The sequence below is a fragment of the Camelus ferus genome, chromosome 8, assembly GCF_009834535.1.
Source record: "Camelus ferus isolate YT-003-E chromosome 8, BCGSAC_Cfer_1.0, whole genome shotgun sequence".
NCBI lineage: Eukaryota > Metazoa > Chordata > Mammalia > Artiodactyla > Camelidae > Camelus > Camelus ferus.
In genome coordinates, this window is record NC_045703.1 from 37,071,570 (window position 1) to 37,092,106 (window position 20,537).

Sequence of the window (20,537 nt, forward strand, 5' to 3'; positions counted from 1 at the left end):
GTTCAGCGTGAGGCTAGTTCCATTATCTTCACTTCTGTTCTTCTGTGACAATTCACTGAGCTCACATACAGTAACCTTGCATTTTACCATGATGTGGCACTGTATGGGCAGAGGTTTATACATTTTATGGGCAACGGTTTTAAAAAGCTTGGGAAACAGTTATTTAGTCAAGGAAAAAGTTATTTGGGTTTAATACTGGAGTAGCCACAAGGTGTCACTGGAGTACTTTCTTCATCATTAAAAGCAAGGTATAAGATTTTTAAACTGTTTCTTGCAGCTGAACAAGAATACTTGGTAGTAAATGGTCACTAAAAAACTCAATTTAAAGCCATATTTAAAACTATTATGTTCATTTGTTCTACTACAATGAGAAGTTAAGGTAAAGTGAATCTAAAACAATTACAGTCTTAAACCACCTTTTTGCATAATAAAGGTCTACTAACCTAAGTTTTAGTGAGTGTATGTTTTCATTTAGTTTTAACATTCTTTACTTACAAAATTATTACCAGTTAATCCTCCCCACAAAAAATCTTTAGTGCCAATAATTTTTTAAAAAGATACCTGGATATTAAAGGGAAAAAATGATCAAATTGAAAAAGCATAATCCATATAAACACAAATGGGAAAGCATTAAAGGAGAGAACAAGTAACATGATGTAGATTTAACTTGCAAACATGTTTTCAGGATTGCTAGTCTTCTGAAATCCCGATAGGAAGAACACTTGGTACTATTCCGACATCCATTCAAGCCAACACCAGTCAACATTTCCCTTTCAGATGTCCCACGTGGCTAAGCCAGCAGCTTCCCAAAGACTAGGTGTGAAGACGTGATTCAGGGGACGGTTTTTAGTTTGTTCTCCTTTAATCTTTCTGGTCACAAGAAGGAGAAAGTCTGGTTGTGTGGGTCTTGACTGGCCTTCATAACACACATGTCTATTAATGCTGTTTCGCTGACAGTCAGGCAGGCCTTCAGCATCAGTGCCAGCCGGACCCGATAACACTGTTGTATTCTCACAGAAGTTACAGTTATCTAACTACAGCTTAGCTTCTATTTAGAATAATGGATAAGATTTTTTCAGTAGTGATAATGGTTTTACTGCAGAGATAAAAATTTAACAGGAAAAGATTAAGTTAAAATGAGCCAATTAAAAATACTAAGAAAACAGTATCACAGGTAGCTAGAAATGACCAAATCCCCAAAGGCTGAATAGGAAGGATTAAAAGCCTGGAAAACACTGCCTTGAGGGAACCACACAGGCTTTTACTCCAAATACAGATTCGCTTTAGAAGAAACACAAAGAGAACAGACGGAAGTAGAACATATAAAATCACTAATTATGGTCACTGTTGGATTCTCCCCAGGCATGAGTGCCCTGATTTTTTTTGGCTCTGAGGATATACAGGTCAATGTCTGTGGTTCATGGACAACACAAACCAAAAATATAAATGCATAAAAGCTATATAAAAATGTTTCCAAGTTGACAGACCTTCCATGCTTATAAAATAATTGACAAAAAAGTTGAGATTTTAGAGCCAAACGACAGTATTATTAGGCACATATCTATCCTAGAATTTTGATTGTATAAGATGAAAGAACTCTATTATACCATCCTCTCTACAGACTTAAGGAAATACAATAATTCAAGCAGCTTAATGTTAAACTCTTCTTTTCCCATAAATTACAGGCACAGACTGACTTGTGACAATAGGATGACTATGTCCTTACTTCACAAAGCTTATGAAAATAACCTGTATGGTGATTTAAAAATCAAAGAACAACAAAAAAACAATTAGGGTATTATAGATATAAAAAAAATCAAACTTTTAAAGAGTAAGTAATTCTGGTGTGGTGGAGAGCTTCTTTTTAATTAGAGTACTGACATACTTAAAGTCCAAGTACAGAAACTCAAGCTTTCCCCCAAGAAGAAATTATCTTTTGGCTTCAGTAGAATGAGAAGTTAAGGTAAAGTAAATCTAAACAATCAATAATAACCTCTGAACCAAACCATGACTCCAAGATCTGCCATGACTCCAAGTTCTGGGTATATTTATATTTAGCTTAAAGGAAGTTTAGAACAGTCCATTCTCTTCTTTGTTTCTAAAACAAAAACCATGATGTATTTACTGGATACAATGTTTTCACTAAGATACTATACCACTCAAGAAAATAAAAGCTTCTACAGAATATCTGAAAATCTAAGAAGACGTTAATACCCAGCACTTGAGGATTTCTAGTAATCATTCCATAAGAGACACACAACTCTTATCACCGATGCTACGATGTTCAGAGCGTGCATTCCCGCCTTTAAATTTCTAGTCCCCATTTCATTTCCCTGGAGCCCAACAGGGTTTGGGGCAAGAGGAGAGGCAAGAAGTTTCCAGCTGCTCCAGAGGCCCCTCAGCTCCAGGCTTCAGCCTGCCATGTTCCTCTAGTCCCTCCACTACCACCCACTTCCAAGAATCCACAAGTTTTTTCTGATCTTGAAGCTTGAAAGTCAGTATGTGGTTGATTAAGAACTTCAGCAGGGTACCCTCAGTCCTTTGAAACAGGCTGAGAATAGTTCAAAAGTTGTTCTCCCCAGCTCCTTAAACTGGAACAGACCCTCCCTGATCTCCGCCTCTGTCTAAATCAAAACCATTCAGCAGATCCAAGTAGGCTGCATTTGAGGACATGGACCAGAAAATCCAATCACCTAAAACTGTGCTTTCCAACATGGAAGCTGCTAGCCCATATATGGCTATTTAATTTTAAACTAATTAACATTAAATGAAACTAAAAACTCCGTTCCTTGGTTGCACTAGCACAAGTTCAAGTGCTCAACAGCCATTATGGGGATAGTAGCAACTGTACTAGACAGAACAGATACAGGACATTTTTGCTATTACAGAAAAATAGACTACACAGTGCTGGTCTAAATGCATTTGTATATGTTTTTAACTAAAAGAGTAGATACCTAAAACTAGAAGCTAATTACATGAGGACAGCAGGTAAAAAAAAATACATGGGTGGGTAGCATAGACCTAGTTGAAGCAGAAAACAAATGACAGATCTGGAAAAGCAGGTAAAATATCTGACTTGGGACTAATATTAATTCTGTAATGATTAAAAATGAATACAAAAAACTTATTATTTATCATCTATTGAAAATTCATAATGTGAAAAATCACCGAAAAAACAGAATAAAGTAAAAACAAAGATATAACCTTTACTCTCTGTAAATCACCATTCCCAAGGGGACAGGACACACGGACAGACAGAGGCTATTCTTTCTGTGAGCATGTTCACTCAGAGTATGAAGTGAGGAGTGCCAGGATTTCAGCTTCTACCTGATAAGTAACACTGAGGCCAGAGGGAAGGCCCAGGCGCTAGGTTTTATCATAACTGGTTTCTACGTAATGCCTAAGGTTATGAGCTTTTCTACATGGCAGGTATCTGAGCTCTTACTGTGGCTCAAAAGGATTTAAAAATTTACTTCCAACAAGAGTAAACACCAAAAATCACTGTGACTGGGGAAATGATATCATGAGTCTCCTCACCATTTCAAGAGTAACTTAATAAAGTGGTAAGTATTATAGGGTTCCCTGTAATATTTATTTAATAAAAAATTTATTTGTGAAACGTTCACTGAGTGCCTATTGATGTGAAAATTCTTTACATATCCATTAGAAAGAGCACCTCACCTCAGAGGCTACTGAAGTAAATGCCAGTGAGTGGGGGTCTATTTTCTGTTTCACCTTAAGTTATTGTGGGCATATGTGTTACATATGTAACAGTATTTACTATGAAGCTTAGTTGGTTAAATGGATGAAATGTGACTTTTAGACTGGAGGAAGGTAATAGGTGAGAATCATGTAGGAGGTTATTCTTGATTATAGAGGACAATGCAGAAGAATCTTGGAAGGAAACTGAGAAAGTCAGTGTGGCTGACACAAAGGCAGCAGACTGGGAGTAAGGGTGGCTGTGGGATGAGGCAGGATAAGGCATACTGGAGTGAAGAGTTTACTTCTGACTTTGAGGCTGAGGGTAATGGGTTTAGTCACTACTTGGACTTTACTTAAGTTTGTGGAAGCATTTATATATTTTTATGATGCCTTTTTAATTGACTGGAAGAGGAAACACTGAAGGTGAATAAACCATTTGCAGCAGCTTAGAGTTCAGATTAAATCTGAGATAACTTAAGTTGGGCCACGGTTTAGGTGGAGTGACTGCTAGCTGCCTTGGCTACAGAAGTTTATAAGTTAAGTGTGTGAGAAAGAGGGGCTACGAATTTTTTTTTTTCAAACATTAAGCAATAATTAGAACTTTTGGTTTTAACAATATTGGAGTTACTGTGTATAGGTAGTAACTTTGTGCTGTTTTACCTTTATTGATTTTTTAAATCATAAAACAATTAAATGCTTGTTGTAGGAATTTAAAAAACATCTAAGTAGTGTGTATAAAATAAAAAGGAAATTTTTGCTCTTCCCCAAGTCCAGTACCTCCTAATCCAGTCTTTGAAGGGAATCACCAACATTAAAATTTTCTAGTTGTTTTATAAGATCTTTTGATATTTTTTTCAAAATATGTACTATTACTGTATGTATAGGATCACAATATTCCCACTGGTCACAATATGCTCTTTTTACTTAACATTAAATAATGGACATCTTTTGAGCTTTCATCATGGCATTGTAGTTCATGATCCTGAGGGACAGTCTTTGGACAAGTATTGTCTTGATCAAATTGTAGCAGCAGAGCTAATAAAACAATTATTCAACTTCCTTCTCCTAATTAAACAGTATATCATAGTGCAATTACCATCTGTAATATAGCACTTAGGTTTTTTTTTAAAGTATCATTTAATTAGATTCAAAAGACTAGCTCATCTGAGGTTAGACACAGTGCTCCTCAGTATATTATCCACATATGAATTTTCTTCAATATAACATGACTTACGACACTTGTAAAGCTGCATTTATTTCCTTGAGTAGTTCGTTAGTCTTATTAAAATCTGCTCGCATGATATTTTTCTCTCTGAGGTGGTCTGCTGTCATGACATCCAGCTCTTTTTCAAGTCTCTTGTTTAAATCTTGTTCATGCAACCTGTTTAATTTATTTTTAGTTAAGAAAACGTTATTCTGAAGTCAAGCTTTTAAAACTTTCTATACTCTACCATAGTTGAAATGGTTTTAGGTATAATATATAGAAAATTAGCTGGAAACAGCCTATTTGCTTTGCTTTGCTATAATCTTCTAGTCTGTTACAGTTGTCTCCTTTAATGCTTTTCTAAATAACATCTTAAAAGATTTTTAGGTAATTATATACAATTTCCAAAGTTAATGAAATGCATATACATCATTCAAACTATAAAAATTTCTCCTACATTCAAATTATAATACAGTCAACAAGTAAGGTCTTCAATATCTTACTAGAAGGCAATCTAGTCATAAAAATAGGCATGTATTGCCAAATATACTGCAGTAGCCTTTCAGATAACACTACAAATTCCTTCTGCTGTAATTAATGGCATACCTCATCTGCTGGTTGGATTCACTTCGTATTCTGAGAATTTCTTTTCCCTTAAATTCCAGTTCTTTGGTTAGGGCACTTATATTTTCATGAAGGTGCTGCACCTCCTTATCCAAGTCTGAGATGTGATGCTCTCTGTGCCTTACTTCATCTTGTAGATCGGTTATTCTACACATGTGCTCCTTACTCTGAAAAATACAAATAGTTCTTAAAAGTTTTCTACATATTTACTTTCCGTGTTTAAGGGAAAGAAACTGACATACTAGAATGTCAAATGTGATAAATCTAACACTGCTTCAAAAGCAAACTGCGGGAATAAGGAAACTTCAAGGCCTCTTCTCTTTTCATATATATGAATATGGATGCAGCTTCAATAATTTCAGGGCCACAGAGGACCCAAAAGACCATATAAGCAAATCTCCCTCATTTTATAAATGAAGAAACCAATACCCAAGAGATGATTTGTCCAAGGATTATCTATAATCGATGGCAGAGCTGAGATCAGAACACAGGGCTCTTAGGCATTCAGTAAGTAACATGGTTTTGGAGTAAAATGTTGGCACCACTGTCCTTTTAAGTTAAAAAGGACCTGTATCTATGGAGGCGATCCTAACACATGCACACATCCCATGGCTTAGAAAGCAGACAGTTTGTTTCCTGCTGATCCAGCAGTTATCCTGCCTGACAGATAAGCTCCCCCTTCCATTTTCCTAGAAGTCATTGTTTCCTGCAAGTTCTGGAGGCCTAGACATTGTTAATGATCAATGTCAACCTAGATGAAGAGAATATAATTTCCTTCCATGGTTAAAAGGTGGCTCATTTCTCATTTATAACTTTCTAGTAATGAAGAAAACTTTGAGCTGATCATAAACATATCTGAAGACTAACAAAGTGAAAGTCATAGGTAATAAACTAATAAACAAATAATAGTCCTCACTGTACTATGCCTGGAAATTCATTCATTGAGAGATACATTCAAGATCACAAACTTAAAGGAGGTACCCTTGGCTAATGAGCAAAATTTGAAAAGTAATGAGCAAAATTTGAAAAGCGTGAATAGTAACTGCTAGTGATATGGTAATATTAACTCTCTTTCTTCTTCTTGCGGACCTGCTACTTCTATAGCTGTGCTATCCAATATGTCTGTTTAAATTCAAGTTTAAATTAACCGAAATTGAATAAAATTAAAAATTCAGCTCCTTGGTCATGCTAGACTATCTGGCTAGTGACTACTTTAGTGGATGGCACAGATACAGAAAAGATCCATCACCAGGGAAAGTTCTACTGGACACTGCAGTTCTATAGTATTCTGTTTTCACTCTTTGTATTATTTGTATTTCATTGTTCGCATTCCCAAGATGCAAGTAAAATTCAAAATATTCAATTAAAAGGTAATAAAATAAACTGACATTTAATGATTATACTAAGACAAATTACCTACCTCCCTTTAAAAATAAATCTCTTTAATGTAGACAGTAAATAATTACTAGTGAAAATACTAGTTATTAAAAACGATTTTCATGAAACTGTGAACACTCAGATCTACTGACATGTAGGAAGTTATCACAGAACAGCATGTTCCTTACCTGTCCTTCTGCTCATGTCCATGCTTCTCTCTAATTCCATTTTAGCAGCTGCCAATTCCTGCTGATGATTGTGCCGTAGCAAATCAATTGCAGCTGCGTGTTGATGGTTCAGTTCTGAGCGTAAAGAAGCTGGAATCCACGGAAAAAAAGAGATTTAGTGTATTTTTTAAATATTATCAGCATTTTAGAGTAAAATTATAAAGGTTACAGAGTATTATTTTTTAAAAACAGGATACTTGTGTATGTGATTAAAATATCACAGAATTACGTATGCCCCTTAAAATATTACAGTCTATCAGAGAATATCATGAATTTAGAGGTCATCTAGATTTGATGAGAATGAGAAAATTTTTAGTTGCTCAAATGGATCGAGGTATTTCTATACATGTTTTAAGGTTGCAAGTCAGGTGTTAATGGAGATGTAATTTTTAAAATTCTTCTCATTCACTATTAGAATAATACATTGTAGAGTTGAATGATACTATAACATATATTAGGAGGCAACTTCCCACCCAGGTATGACTTCTTCCACAAGATCCCTGAAAGACACTAAGCACTGGCTGGTGAATGTTCTTAGTGATTTGAAAGTCATTATTTTTATTTAAATTTGAGATTATTTCATACAATCCACATTTACTGAATGCCAGGTACTATACTGAGGGAGAAAATAGTATGACCCTGTTCTTATAACTGCACAGACTAGAGGGAAAGGCAGCAAGTCAAGGAATTAAATGGGATATCAGAAACGAACATGAGTTAAAATGAAAGCACACCCAAATTTCCTAGGAAAGGGAAAAATGTTCAACATCATTGGCTACTGGGACATGTAAAGTAAAATTCACAATGAGATATCACTACACTGTATCACTACATTGCAGAATGGCTAAAATACAAAATAGTGACAACATCAAATGCAGGTGAGGATGTGAAGAAACCTGGGTACTCATACATTGCTGGTGGGGATGTAAAATGGTATAGCCACTCTGGAAAACAGTTTGGGCAGTTTCGTAAAAAACTAAATATAACAATTATCATATGCCCTAGCAACTCAACTCCTGGGCATTTAACCCAGAGAAATGAACACTTAAATTTGAACAAAACTGAAAACACCTAGATATTCCTTAGTGGGTGAAGGGCAACAAATACGGTATTGTCAATACAATGGAATACTACTCATCAATAAAAAGGGACAAACAATACACACAACAATCTGGATGAATCTCCAGAGAGTTATGCTGAGTAAAAAAAGCCAATCTCAAAAGTTCCACTTATAACATTTATAACATTCTTAAAATGACAACATTATAGACATGGTAAAGAGATTAATGGTTGCCAGGAGTTAAAGAGAGGGAGGAGACTGAAGTACACATGGCTATAAACAGACAACAGGGACCTTCATGGTGATGGGAATGTTCTGCATCTTGACAAGATCAGGGTCAACATCCTGGCTCTGATATTCACTTCAGTTTTGAAAATGTTACCACTGGGGGAAACTGGGTAAAGGGTTCAGAGGATCTTTCTGTACTATTTCTTATAACCTCATGTGAATCTGCAATTATCTCAAAATAAAAAGTTTAAGGTTAAGAAATCATAAAAAGCCCTTTTGTCAATAAAGAGGGATTTAAGTCATGTTTCAGTGGACAAGAGTTCCAACACCTGGCCCATTTTTACCTCTCCTCAGGAAGAGGAGAGAGCTATAAGGACTTGGCCGAGGACTCAAATAGTGGAGGTGATAAAGTGGGTCAAATGGCTTCCCTTTGAGGCCCCAAATATTCACAACACTTTGGTCTTTTTTGTTTCCAATTCTTACTTGGAAAGAGTGGACCACTGAAATGTGAGAACAGACATTAAAAACATTAGAATTGGGGGAGAAACATCCAACCAGAAGGAAAATGAGATGGCAGGAATAAAAAGTTATTAAATGACCCTAAAAAAAAAAACCCAAAACCCTTTAAATACACATTCAGTTTTTCTTTCAAACTCAATTGATCTCCTGTAAAAAGGGTAGTGATTTTAACATCTCAAAGATAAAATCCTACTTAATTAAAAAAACTGAAAAATACCCAAACAGGAAGTCAGACCTAACTATGACTTTTCTCATTAAAACAAAATCCTGAAGTGGGAAAAAAAAAAAAAAACCAATATGACAATCACGTCTAAAGACACGTGGCTCCATTGCTCATCTAATCCCTTCAGTCACTGGATAATGGGGAGCCTGCATGTCCTGACTCCACTTAGTCCCTTAATGAAACACAGAAGCACCACTGGGTGCTGCTCTCACAGCCAGAGCACGAAGAAAGCTGAGGGGACCTCCCTTTACTGTCTGTGTCCTTCCATTCCACTCCATCATACTTGCTCCTTCATCCAGTAACCTCAAATAAAATATGTACAGCACTTTGATGTTCATTTTGATTTTTCAAAAATTAAGAAAAACTTTGTGATTTCTTCTTGAATTTTAAACTTAGGACAATGTAAAAATAAATATGACAGGATTATAATCTTTTCAAAATACCAAGCATAGCCTTTCCTTCATCTTCTAACTCAAACCGAAGTGTCTGAAGTTCCTGTTCCATTTCTATCCGGAACCCCTCCATTGACTCTCTGTGTGCATCTTTTAACGACTGAAGCTCTGCAGAATGTTTCTGTTGTAAATGATTTTCAAGAGCCTAGAATGAAAGAAACATATTCAAATTATTATGCTAGAATACAGAAAGGAAATACAAACAAAATAGAATAACTAAAACTCAGTTATTATTTAAGGAAAACAAGGCGTTTTAAATTCATTTTCAAGAAAATTAGATATAAGATGATCATCATTAGAAAACAAATTAGTAGGGTCACTTCTGTAGAATAATCATCATGGAAACAGTTTGAGTCAATATATGGTGATGAATTGAGATATGGACACTTTATCTAAGGCAGTTTTCTAATAAAGCTATTTTCTAAAGCTGCTAAAGGATGTAAACGGCCTAAAATAAACAAGTAACTCTTCTGTGTGCACAGATGTAGACTTAGGAAAGAGGTGGAGAAGGGCAGATCAGAAAAGATCTTCTGATTAGGAAGAGAGGAGGGGCTTTTACAAGTCCAAGCAACTGTAACATTTTTGCAGCTATTTTCTCCTCAGTCTTTGCTCCTGCATTTGTGAACAGAAGCAAAAGCTCTGAGAGTAGGTAGTTTTCATATGATCAGTTTTAAAAGCCTAGCCAGAGGGAACAGACTATATGTGGCTCAGATGAAGAGAAGATATGTGGCCACAAAAGAAAAAAAAGAGAGAGCTCAGGGAACTTCAAGTTTAGAGACTGAACTGTGCCAGGAAGGGTTTTTCTTACTATATAACACGAAAGGTTTCTGAGAAAGATAGCACATTATAACTACGGCTGTATTTCTTCCATCATTACTCTAGAGTGCCACTTTTAAAAATTATTTGACTACTTATGTTCTTCCTGAAGCATAAAGCATTTGACTATAGGCAAAATAAAGGACTTTCAGTATAGACAACATGACTTAGGTAGCTTGGGTACCTAATAACCGACAATAAAATTGCCGGTTATGATTTCTTTTGAAAAATGATTCAGTTCTGAAAGGCTGAATGTGTAAAATTAAAGTACTGATATGAAAGCTTATCTGTTATTCCAATTCACAAATGGTATCCAACAAATAGATTATCTAGCAATGCAAGCAGATCGAATGCAGGAACTTCCTTGATGTTCTGGACAAGATCAATCGACTACAACTTATTTCTTGAAAGAATACGACTTTTTTGTTTTAATAATTTTTAATAACATACCACTTCTTAAAAGCGTCTATACCTAAGTACAGGATTAAAAATGTGTATCTGTAATAACTTTACATGGTGAAAATTATTAGTAGTAAAACTTTTTCTATCAAATCTTTATCTTAGTTATCCATAAGACCCTTAGAAGAAATTGAAAAATACAGTATTAAGAAATGAATTAAACCAAAATTAATAACACTGTGTCTAACATTTTAACACAGAACTAAACAGTGGATATGGGGAGATCCTGGCAAATAATTAAACCAATAGTGTATCTATTTAAGTCTTTTCTGAGTGACTTGTTTGTTTCACTACTTTTCATATAGCCATTGGGGCCATATATAGGGAACTGTACTATTTTTAAATGTTTCCAATGTCATTTCACTGTGACTTCTGTAGATAATAAAAAGTGTGAGGGGGAAAACGTGGAATAAAAAATATATATTCCTTGGATACACATGTCTTTGGTAGATCCAGACTGAAAAATTAAAAATTTGATGAAAAGACTATTATAAATTCAAGATAGTATTTATAGTGGTTACAACTAAATTTATTTAATCACTGCTAACATTTGACAAATCAGTGTATTAGTCTGATCATGAATTTGGCATTATAATGGGAAACAGAAATAAAACGTTGGCTCTCGTCTAATTTGTCTGCTATAGCATGCAACAAGTATGTATGTTAAATCACTGTGACCCCTACAAGACAGTCATATCCTAGAAAGCACACTGAAATAAAGCAATACATCATTTTGGGGGAGCAAAAAACGTATGCTTTAGAATCAGAAGATTAATGGTTATTAGGCTGTTGGATTACTTTTGAACATGTCACTTTGAACTTACTCTTTGTTCCTTTTCCTTTTCCTCTTCCATAGTCTGAAATGCAAGGACATGTGCTTCTTTCAAAGATTTATGTCTTTGTTGATGTTGTTCCTCTAATTCTTCAAGCTCTTGTGTAAGTCGTTGTCGTTCTTGTGTAAATTGGGCTTGTAGTTGCTGCAAAGAGGTTTGAGACTGGGAAAGCTGTATCTCCAGATTCTGTTTGAGCAAGGAAATCTGTGCCACAGAATGGTACACAAAGAAGAATAGATACAAGGCATATTTTACAAATCGCCTAAGGGAAAAAAACATTTCAAAGAAATGAACAGTAGTAAAAGCTGCCTCAACAAAATATCCACGTAAAATGTTTTATAATATATCCATAAATATCTAATTTTTAAGTTTTACCACTTTTATTGTTTTCAGTAATTACCCTTAAAAATGGGCTGTTTTAGTGGTATTATGTTTGTAGACTCCCTAAAGAACACTGCAGCCCACATTTAGAAATATAATGAACACCTATGTTGCACTGCAATAAAAATTCATAATGTGAAATAAAAACAGAAGATAACTACCATATTTATTAGATTATGGTCACTTTACAGTATCACACTACCTACTGTGAGAAGTTAAACTGCTTGCTTTTGAGGCAGCAAAGTTGAACTTTAATAGTTACTAGTTTAATAGTTAAGACTCTGGGCTCTCGGTTAAAATCCTAGCTCTTCCACTTGGTAGTATCAATCCCTCCCCAGGCTGTGTGAGACAAAGAGTTACTAGACACAGTTCACTTAGAACAGCTCCTGGCATGTAGTAAGTGCTCAATAAACAGTAGCTAAGATTATTTGAGGATTAAAAAATTGCTCTAAAAGATTTATCATTCTATAATTTAGAATTATGGTATAAAAAGAAAGATTTTTATTTTTGAATTTCAATTGAATTCAAAGGACTTGCAAACCTTCAAGCTTTTTAAAAATCACAAACCTCTCACAATCCTCTAGTTTAATAATGACAGGTGCTCTTCTTTCGCAATGGAAAACTGATTTGTTGTTCCTCCTTCTAAAAACAGATTTGATGAAGCCATTTTATTTGATCTATTTCTCTTCTCATATACAGGAAAACTTGAAACTAGAGAACTCAGTTACATTCTAGTAGAAGTCTGAGGCTAGGGAGAACTTGGGGGAACCAGATAAAAAGTTGTCAAACGTGTCCTATTAAATGACTTAAGATGCTGTGTTTATACACAAGTAAAACAGTTCTCTGGCCAAGAAAGCTAACAGAAAGAGGAAACTTCAAAGTGAATTTCTGTAACTAGGAAGACTTTCTCTTGGTTGATGGGAGGTACATAATGGCCTCCTCACATGTCTCACCACGGAAGGGACCCGGGAAAGAAAGGGTGGGGATCACCAGAGACACAAAATAAGAAAGGAGGGACTGGACGCCTGGGAGGTCAGAGGCCAGCAGCAGGGAACGGCCCAGACTGTAGTGAGCTGAGGGCGGGTGACAGCCATCTGCAATGGGTCTGGAAAAAGCTGCACATCAGGATTAGCCATAAAGGTCACACCTGCCTTTGTGGAGAGGGCCGAGCACTGGTGAGAAATTATACAACTGATACAACCTCGGTCTGTTTTAACGTACTTCCAAAGAAGTGACTCCACCTATTGAAAGTTATATGAATTCTACTTGTTAATTCTAAACAAACTTAAGATTTCAGAGGGTGTTTCATGTCTGGAGTCAAGGTGAACTGCAACACTCTAACTCTAGGCCATGCAACTCCCTACACTTATAAATGGCAGTAGCACTCATGATTTACAGCTGAAATAAACCCTGCGAGTGTGAAGACTGCAGGAGAAAAGCAGGGCAACAGCTAAAGCCCTATTTGTGGAGCAGAGAACCAAAATCTAGTATGCCATGTGATTTCTCACCATTTTATGCAAAGAAAATCAAAATAAAGTGAATAGGAAAGACAACCCAGAAAGAAAGAACATACACAAAAGAGTAAAAGGCAATAAAAATGTGTGTCTGTAAACCCTGATGTGTGAATGGTAGAGCTGGTTTCTTCCCAGCTAGCTGGTCCCTGAAATAGAGAAGGCCCCCACCCACTCTCTTCTCAAGTCCAACCCCAGTCCCAGACCCAGCAAGGGAAATCCTGTGACTGCCCAGTCTGGTGACAACCTGTCAGAGCATAAATGGGAACATTAGGAAAAGACTATGTTACATGTAGAATAATAACTGATATTTGTCAAAGCTATTACTTGGCGCCTGGCCGAGTGAGAAGTAATCTGCCCAGTGAATGAACTGCTCACCAAGCCATTGGCCTGGGTACCCGTCTGTGTCCACCCAAAGAAAATGGGCATGATCTTCTGACTGGTACACAGGCACCATACGGGCTAGCAGTGGCCCTGGACCCTGACCTCCAATTAAGTGCATTAGGTTGCTAAGAAGCCAGTCGGTTCCCAGCAGTGTCTCTCATTTTCTGAAATACCTACTCAAAAATTTACTCCATCAAAAAGAGCTCCCATATGTTAATTTGATTAGAATTTGACTCACACTTAAACAGTTTAAGGATGAAATTTATGAAGAAATGTAACATTTAAAATGAAGTACCACATTCATGTAACAGTTATACCTTTAAAATCTAAGCACACTTTCAAACCTCTACAGCTTAATACACTTAAATATTTTATATCATAATATACTTTACCTTGACAGAACTCCAAAGTAATATTTTTCATTTTAGGCTGTACGATTAATCTTGGTATCTATACTCAAGAAAATATAAAGTCTATGCAAAAAATATCATGCAATTTAGTGTTCAAATATACTTAGTTTAGATATTTTATATTCTTAATTTTGAAAGCACAACAAAATATTAAGGCTAACTAAAAATCTTTGGATTCATGCTCAAGACAGTAACAGTGAATTATATGCAGAAAGCCTTTATCATGCAATGCAGCATTAAGACTTATTTTGTTCTTTTTATAAATTAATCAATTAGTAGAGTGCATTAAATTGTCAGCCTTTATTCAGCATGAAAGTTACATGGCACTTTAAAAGACAGAAATAATGAGCAAAGCAATGTAAAATGAATTAATGTTTCATAGCTATAATTTAAACAGCAGAGTTTAATATGCTTTATGGAAATGCATATTAATATAAAACTTCATTAATTCAAAACCAAAGAGAACAAAAGCAGATTTTGCATTAGTTTGGGCAACCTTGATCAGTGCTTTCCTAACAGTTTATAGACAGGCATTTGTTGAGAATAAATAAGAAGCAGTAGTTGCTTCAAATTATACATTCAAATTATGTAGTATATGGTGTTGGTTTCTATACATTTGTCATAATTAAAATTTTTAAGGCTTTTTAGTTTGCTGATCTTAAACCAAAGAGAGCCCTTATTTCAGAAAAAAATGTTAATCCTAATTTAAAAAATTCTTACCACAGCAGTTCAGATATAAATTATGTAATATAGTCTACCGGTCAACAGGTACCAGATACTTGGCAAACAACTTTAAAGGCCAAACTGTGCTGACAGTGAACGCCACCTTCTGGTCTCTACCACTTAAAATACTGTTGTCTTTCTGAAAATAAAGTGTTGTAAAAATTTCAAAAAGACAAATTAAATTAAAAAACATAAGGATACACTTTTTTGAAGAAAAGTTTTACCTATTTCCTACAGGGCAGTTGCACAGAGATTCTGTACCTCTACGATGGTACTTGCAGAACTCCCTCAAAACAGAAACTGAAACATCAAATCTGAGGTACTGGATATGCTGGGATGTCAACATGAGACATGGCACTAGTTATGTACATCCTACCTACAACCTTTGGGTTTTGATGCACTGTTGTGGTGGTTTTTCCCATTTAAGAAACCAGAGTCTTATTACAGAAATGAAAGAATACAGAAGGTATATAAATAGTTTGTCCTCAAAACAAAGCATCTCTCGAGATAGTAAATGTAATCTATGGTTCTCAAACCTGGCTGTATATCAGAATCATCTCTGTAGAGTTCAATAAGTGTACTTGCCCAGGTCCTGGTCCCTGGACACTCTAATTAAACAGGTCTGGAATTAAAACCAGGCCATCTAACATATTATTCCTAACTACCAAAGTATTAAGTGTTCATTGTGAAAAAAATACAGGAGTGTATAAAATAAAAAGGAATTCTCCTTCATTTCCTTTCCTTACTACATTCCAATCCCTAAGAGTAATTAATGTTAATACTTTATCTCCCTAGCCTTATGATTTACCTCTCTCGATATAATTTCCTTTTTTGTTTTCATTAGTTTGGTTTTTTTTCACTACATCATATAAATGGCTGGATGATTTGCACCAGGTAGAGAGAATATCTGCCATGATCTGACTAAACACTGGCTACACACACAAGTGACTTGGGGGCCCCAGGGCACACCTCAAGAGACCAGTGCTTAATGTCCTGAAACAGACACCCATGGGGCTGCCGCCTGGCATAGACCATTCCCTGTGTCTTACTCAGAGGAGTAAACACTACTGCATTCGTGAAACCATGAAGCTGTCCAGACCTGCAGATGTTTCACATACCCAATTCTATGTAGCTCCTTCTAAGATGAGTACACCCATGGATTTACTCAATGACAGTTAATGATTTCTTCATTAGGAAGGCCAATGAGTTTGTGTTTTTAGAGGTTTGTTTTTCCTTTCATGGTGACATTTCTGGGGTACACAATCCATGACATTTAGGTATGCCCGTTCTTTTCACTGACTACACAGACCTCGTATGGCAGGCACACTGTTCCTTGCCTCCTCGAATGCCCAAATACACATCTTCCCCTTTCCTTTCTTCCCCCAGTTAGCTGAACTCTAGAGCTTGTTCAGGGACTGAATGGAAATCCCTATCTTCAAGAAGGCAGGCCCCACTCCCAGCACCAAGGAGTGAGTTATGATAGGGATTAAGAAAGTTACAGTAATCTAATTCTAAGGACATGTCATCCTGTTTTAGTAAATAAGCTAAAAGGAAGTATATGGGGAATTTGAGGGGAAAGATTTTATTTCCTGATAAAAGTAAAACATGCTTAAGGAGAGTCTCCTGCGTTAGCACAGCTATTCAAGAATGTGATGGCTGGAGCTGTAGCAGCCATGTCACAACTGTGATATGACAAATTTGAGGTCAAAAAGTTAACACATTGAACACAGCAAAGCAGAAGTACAGAAAGTACCTGAACTCTTGATTAAGTATCTTGGCAGCTTAAGCCACTGTTAACTGGATGTTCTGCTGCTTATAGCCAAATGTATCCTGACAGACATAATTCCAAAATATATATACACTATAATTACTTTAATCCTTCCTGATGGAAATTCAGATCATCTCACTTTGTTTTGCTATTACAAACACTGCACCAAACCCATCAAATACAAATGGTACAAACACATGCACATGTGAGTCTATCAGGAGGCTGCACCCATCTCTCTTTTTTAAGTTTCATGGATGACTTTAATGCACGGTCACAGTTGAGAACCATTGTCCTGGTATTCATAAAACTAAAACACTGGCTACTTCTTTAACGATAATCTTAAAGCAATGTCTAGAGAAGTCTCTGAAGCCCTAGCTTTTTACTTATCCTCTGCTCTCAGTTCATTTTATGAGATCAAGGAGGAAAACAAAACATTTTCCTCAAGTAATATTACCTATGACCTCCTCTCCTGCAGTTTTGATCAATTTATCAAGATACTAGTGAACTATTCATCTTATGCTTGTGTGTTTTTGGAGAAGGCTGTTATATAAATTATGATTTTTTTCAAAAATGATTTGCTTTTTAAAGGTTTTATGTGAAAGGGTTCATTCATTTTTGTAAAAAGAAAATTAAAAAATTTTTTTGAAAAATAGGATGCATAAATATAATTTCATTTTTTGATAAATTATAGGTATGGAGTTTTGTTGAGCCAAGATACTTATTAATTTTGATAAGGTCAACGTAAATTATTAGAAAGTCTATACCACATAACATTAATACCCAATACTTTCAAATATATAAAGCAACATTAAAAACTGCTACCATAGGTTTAGTAGAGGACAGTAAGGATAATTTACTAGTATGTCAATAACTTATATAAAAGCTTGTATAAAATGTTTGCAGGCATCTGAATATTTTAATTCTTTCTATTGTTTTTCCTTTTTTAACCTCTAATTTGCTATGTTTGAAGAGTTTGGCTAAGAAAAGCAAATTTACACTTGTGAAGTTATGATCATTCTGAAAAATTCTGAATTGTTCATAATTTTTTGGTATTTTCAAAGAGCTATAAACTGAGTTTATTGATTAAGAACCACAATAATGCCTACTTAATGTCCTTAGATATTTCTGGAATATGTTTCCAATCATCCTCTCGTTCTTAAGCTGAAAAAATTAGAAAGCTTTTATAAAGGACAGAGGCATCAACAATTAATTGGGTTTTTTTTAGAACAAGCCAGCGTATAGTGGAAAACTTGCCTGGAAGGCTGGGTAAAGACAGTGTGGGTGGGGGTCAGATCTCACCCTGCTGAAGGACACTCTGACAAAGTCGCATCTTGTTTGGATGATGGCAGAGGAAAGGGTTGATCCTAAATCACTATGATGTTACAAAAGAGAATTAATTAATGGAGATTTCATTGTGTTTCAAACCCCTTTTACTTATTTTGTAGGAGATGAATCAAGGCGTTCCCATTTCAGTTACTAATAGATTTAACTTCAATAAGATTGTTTTTATTTCAACTGGACACTTTACGTTTATAACAATTTAGAAAAAAGTGACTATGTTGTGAAGTACAGTTCTGAAGTACAGTTCAATTAATTTTGACAATAATCATATCTTATTTGGGTTCTTATTTCTATCCTAATCAGCATATATGTCAAAAAGTCTGGATTAATACAGAAATCATGCCCAAATTCTTACTATGTTCTCTGTGACTGTTAAAAAAATTTCTAAATGTAGCCTTATTTCATCAAAATTGAGACAAATATCTTTGTTGCTTATTTTAAAATATATTAAAGAAAATGGCATTAAATGTGTTTATGTATTTCTTTTTTATTATGTCAGCCAAATTCTTTATTACACAATGAGGAAACCCAGAGTCAGAATATGATCTAATGGATTTCACCATTTTATCTCTTCTGTCTTTTTTTTTATCTCATATTCTTTTCCATTATAGGTAATTACAAGATACTGAATATAGTTCCCTGTGCTATACAGTAGGTCCTTGTTGTACATGTATTCATGTATTTCTAATTGCTTTTGATAGAGAGAATAAAGTTGAATATAAAGAGTAGGTAAAACTTTCTTTTCTTCCATAGTAGAAAGAAATTAGGGAGGTATGAGGACATAGTTTTGCTTGAGAAGTATCAAAATTTCACAGAACATCTCTAGACTCAAGATTTGATTCCTCTAGGTCAGGAATTGGCACATTACAGCCGGTTTCTGTAAATTAAGTTTTACTGGAACACGGCCACATGGATTCATTGCCTGTGGCTGCTTTCACACTACCACAGCAGAGGCCGGCAGCTGCCACAGAAACTGCACGGCCCACAAAGCCAAAAATATTTATTGTCTGGTCTTTTGCAGAAAAAGTTTGCTGACCTCTGCCCTAGATATCTAGAAAAATATTCAAAGATATTTAGCTCTCTGTTAACTTATTTTAAGGAACAAATTGGGTATGGGTTTGATGTGAAAATAAATCTCATTTTTTCTCTTCATATGTAAAGAAAAAAAGTTCAATGAGTATTTGAATGGAATATTACTTTGAAGCTGAATTTCTGCATATCTGAGTATATGTAAGTAGAAGAACAGCTTTGCCAATTCTTAGGAAAGGAATTTACTCCATTTTGTTTTAAATCTTTTAACTATTAAAATGCAAAATATGTTTTGAATCTATGAATCTTCACAACTATCTAATACTTTTAAGAAGTCAATTGATACTACTTTTTTGAAAAATAAGCTAGTTTAACACAAGAAGAATTACATTTTATATTTATTTCCATTTTATCATAGTCAACTAGTTAATAGTTATTAAAAATGTTACTATATCTTTCAAAATAAACATTAAAATAATGAATTTTATGTTTGAGATGTAAAATCTTGCTTGGCTTTAAAATAAAACATATGCTTATTAATACAATGTGGTAGATGTATGCACATACACAAATGAATGGCTGAGAGTTAGAAGCTTTTGTTACCCAGATACAAAACAGATCTTACTGAATGTCCAAGTGTATTTTTTATGTCATAAGTTAAAGCTTTAAAGCGGTGATGATGTTTATGCAAAACCAAAAGCGCAACATGCCCTGGTGTACAAACTATAAGTGCCGCTAACTTACATTGTTGATAGATTTATGCAAAGCTTCACCCAGAGAGTGCCGCTATGAAAAGGGAAATATTCAGAATAAATAAAGGGAATAAAGGGAAACATTCAGAAATCAACTAAGTGAAAGAAAGAGGGACAAAAAGCGAGAGTAAAACACAGAATATTAATTATAATAAGCTCAAGAAAAATTAGGTTGAAAACAGTTCTGAGAAAGAAATAAGACAAAAAGAAATTTAAGACATACAGTCCAAATTATCCACCATCCCTTAAAATAGTGTCTGATGGTTGTGGGCTGGCAGACTTACCTATGCAAGGTACCAAAGGCTAGTACTTGTAAACCAGAGTTCAGCTTTTAAGATAATGATTCTTGAAGTACCTAGAAGAAACAGCCCTGTTCTAAATCCTTCCCCCCAAAGAAATCTACAACATGTAATAATGCTTCCAAGCACCACACTGAGCACTGGAGTAGGTTCTCAACGGATTTCTGTTACGAGAAGTGAGTGGATGAGAACTGAAGGACTAACTTGACTGACTG

The 20,537-nt window shown here is 35.2% G+C and overlaps 1 protein-coding gene across 5 annotated transcripts in view; it reads right to left on the reverse strand.

The window, feature by feature from the left end:
* FAM184A (family with sequence similarity 184 member A) overlaps nt 1-20,537 on the reverse strand; it is an 88,764-nt gene that overhangs the window by 8,183 nt on the left and 60,044 nt on the right. For 4 of the 5 annotated variants that reach the window (XR_004321933.1, XM_032484787.1, XM_032484786.1 and 1 more), the window contains exons 10-14: nt 11,716-11,928; nt 9,608-9,761; nt 7,100-7,224; nt 5,513-5,700; nt 4,937-5,083 (exon numbers count right to left, since the gene is read on the reverse strand). Coding sequence is in view for 4 of the 5 variants with exons in the window: in XM_032484787.1 (XP_032340678.1) it covers nt 4,937-5,083; nt 5,513-5,700; nt 7,100-7,224; nt 9,608-9,761; nt 11,716-11,928 (827 nt within the window). In the remaining variant the exon portion in view is untranslated. The remainder of the gene's footprint in view (nt 1-4,936; nt 5,084-5,512; nt 5,701-7,099; nt 7,225-9,607; nt 9,762-11,715; nt 11,929-20,537) is intronic. The other variant, XM_032484785.1, reaches the window with a different exon arrangement.